The sequence below is a fragment of the Arachis ipaensis genome, chromosome B10, assembly GCF_000816755.2.
Source record: "Arachis ipaensis cultivar K30076 chromosome B10, Araip1.1, whole genome shotgun sequence".
In the NCBI taxonomy this organism is placed as follows: Eukaryota; Viridiplantae; Streptophyta; class Magnoliopsida; order Fabales; family Fabaceae; genus Arachis; species Arachis ipaensis.
The window spans coordinates 37,922,442-37,924,861 of NC_029794.2; the positions used below are offsets into that span (position 1 = coordinate 37,922,442).

The 2,420-nt window shown below is 31.9% G+C and overlaps 1 protein-coding gene across 1 annotated transcript in view; it reads right to left on the minus strand.

Moving 5' to 3' along the window:
- The window catches only part of LOC107623816 (BAG-associated GRAM protein 1), a 10,711-nt gene that overhangs the window by 7,663 nt on the left and 628 nt on the right, over window positions 1-2,420 (minus strand). The window contains exons 2-6 of the mRNA XM_016326198.2: window positions 2,162-2,211; window positions 1,899-1,996; window positions 1,057-1,132; window positions 255-383; window positions 95-141 (exon numbers count right to left, since the gene is read on the minus strand). Coding sequence (XP_016181684.1) covers window positions 95-141; window positions 255-383; window positions 1,057-1,132; window positions 1,899-1,996; window positions 2,162-2,211 — 400 coding nt within the window. The remainder of the gene's footprint in view (window positions 1-94; window positions 142-254; window positions 384-1,056; window positions 1,133-1,898; window positions 1,997-2,161; window positions 2,212-2,420) is intronic.

Sequence of the window (2,420 nt, forward strand, 5' to 3'; positions counted from 1 at the left end):
TAACAGTAACAGAGTATCTTGAACAAAGATAATTTACTTGAAGGAAAAGTAAATTAATTTAAATTTAAAATCAAATATAAACCTAAAAACCCACCTAGTAGAGTTTGCAGATAGTTTTATTGTCTTTATATGAAGACAAACCTGAGTTCAACCAAAAGATCCATAATGGTATTTGTGAGGAATAAAAAGTTTCTAGCATGTCATAGCCAATGAAAACTATGAACTCAGAAAATTTCTTCAGAAGCAGGTATTACCTGCCCTGATGTGCTATCCAAAGAGTACCATACGGCACCAGTTTGACCTTCTCTTTCAACTGGAACAGTCACTGAACCAAGAACTGCACTTTTCCAAATTATATCCCAATCATATATTGTGACATTGATCTGCTACGTCAGCAGGGAAAGTAGTCAGTTTCACGAAAACCTACATAACAGATTTACTCTGTCAATTGAGAAGTATATCCTGACATTTTCCCCCTCCCAATCAGAGTGAATGCTCAGATATCCAAATATTATGTTGAACCATTATGATAGAAACTTAATATGAACTGATATATTTATTCTTAGCATTCTTCTCCACTTATTTCTTGGTTGTAGTTTTCTTTGAAAAGTGTACAAACACCAATGATTTATAAAAGGAAACACAAAACTGCAGTCCAGACAGCATACAGTTGACACACTTAAAATAATTTCAAGTTAACAAAGTAAAAGGTTATCAATTATATAGAGTTCAAAATGACATGATCCTTACCTATCTCAACAGAAAAATAGAAGAAAATTAATTGTCAGTTAGATAAGATAAAAATCAATCCATATATTTATATATATATATATATGAAGATCAGTGAACATAAAAAACTATTTATTGTTTGCAAGTTGTGTATAGGGGGACCTAAAATTATTTAGCCTCGGAAAGAAAGTCATTTAAAGAGGAGGAAAAAAAGTAGTAAACATGTATTAGAACATATGTTTTAAAATATTAACGATTTCTCAATACTGTTATTTATTTATTTTTGGCAGTATTTTCTAGGTACTAATGGTAAAAAGATAAGCCTACCTGAACAGGAAGTTCATCAACAGAAAAATTGAACTCCTCACCCCACATAGGATTTCTTGAACCAGGGACCATGGAACTGTATCAGCACAAAGATGATTAACTCAAAGGTCAAATAAAAATGTCCATTTTCCTATTAAAAAAAATTAGAAAGAACTTTGATACTTCTAAGAAGAGATACTTGTGATGCAAAACATATGTTGTCAACATGACACAAATATAACAAACTCAGATGTAACTCATTCCCGATCTGTGTCATACTTGTGAAGGTGCCTTGCTGATCTTCTCTATACCTTTCTAATTACTCTTGCAGGGACCAGAGAGTGTACGTTCTTCTTTACATTTTATCTTAAAAACATCCATTAAAGCACATGTATGTATTCGATTAAAGCATAACGGTTTTTTTTTTTTTCATATATAAAATTTGAAGAATGACATCTTTCTGACACATTTGGGTGCAAAACTATCTTTAATCATATTGCACTCAGTTTAAAGCAATAAAAATATTGTTTCTCCTAAAGAGACAATCCTAAGCATAATTAAAAATTCTAACATAAGACTAGCTACTGGACAAATTTCTTATCAAAAGAGAAGTGAGAGAAGAAGGTTGTTTGCAGTAAAGAGCTCTAAATCTAGAAGATGAAATAGTCAAGAGAAAAATTGGAATATCTGCCAACAACAATTCAACATATAAAGCAAATATCATAATATGGTCCAACTACACCTAGTATTCACATAGAAAGCATATCTTTCTCCAAGCTCAAGCCAAAAACATCATAGTTAAGACCTGAATCGCTTTTAAAAGATACATTCAACTACAGAGGGAACTAAAATTATCAGTAGACCTGAATCGCTTTTCATTCCCGCACGTGATGATAACGTAAGGATCTGATGTTCCATTTAAGTTTGCTCCAATTAGATTCTTAGCAGCCAATAGTTCTAACTGAAAAAGAGAATTAAAGAAATATAAATGGCAATAGTTCAACACGTACACAGACATAAACACACACACACATATACACACACATAAGCTTAAAATGCAATTCAACTTCTAAATTTAGAAAGGCAGAACAGAATAAAGCATAGCTAGAAATGAAAATCAAAATACCTTGATCAGGTAGGCCGAACCACCTTGAGAATCTCCTTTCAATATGATCTACAAAAATAAGTGCAGAACTGCATGTCAACAAGTTAAAAATTACTCCACGAAGTAACTAACATGAAAACAAACACCTTCAACAGCACAACCGTGTTTTCGTTCCTAACAAGTAACAACCGCAATCTCGAACTATTAATAACAAATCACAGTCAGAGTAAACTAAATACAATACTGCACTTAAATTCATCAATTCATGAAAATACTAGTT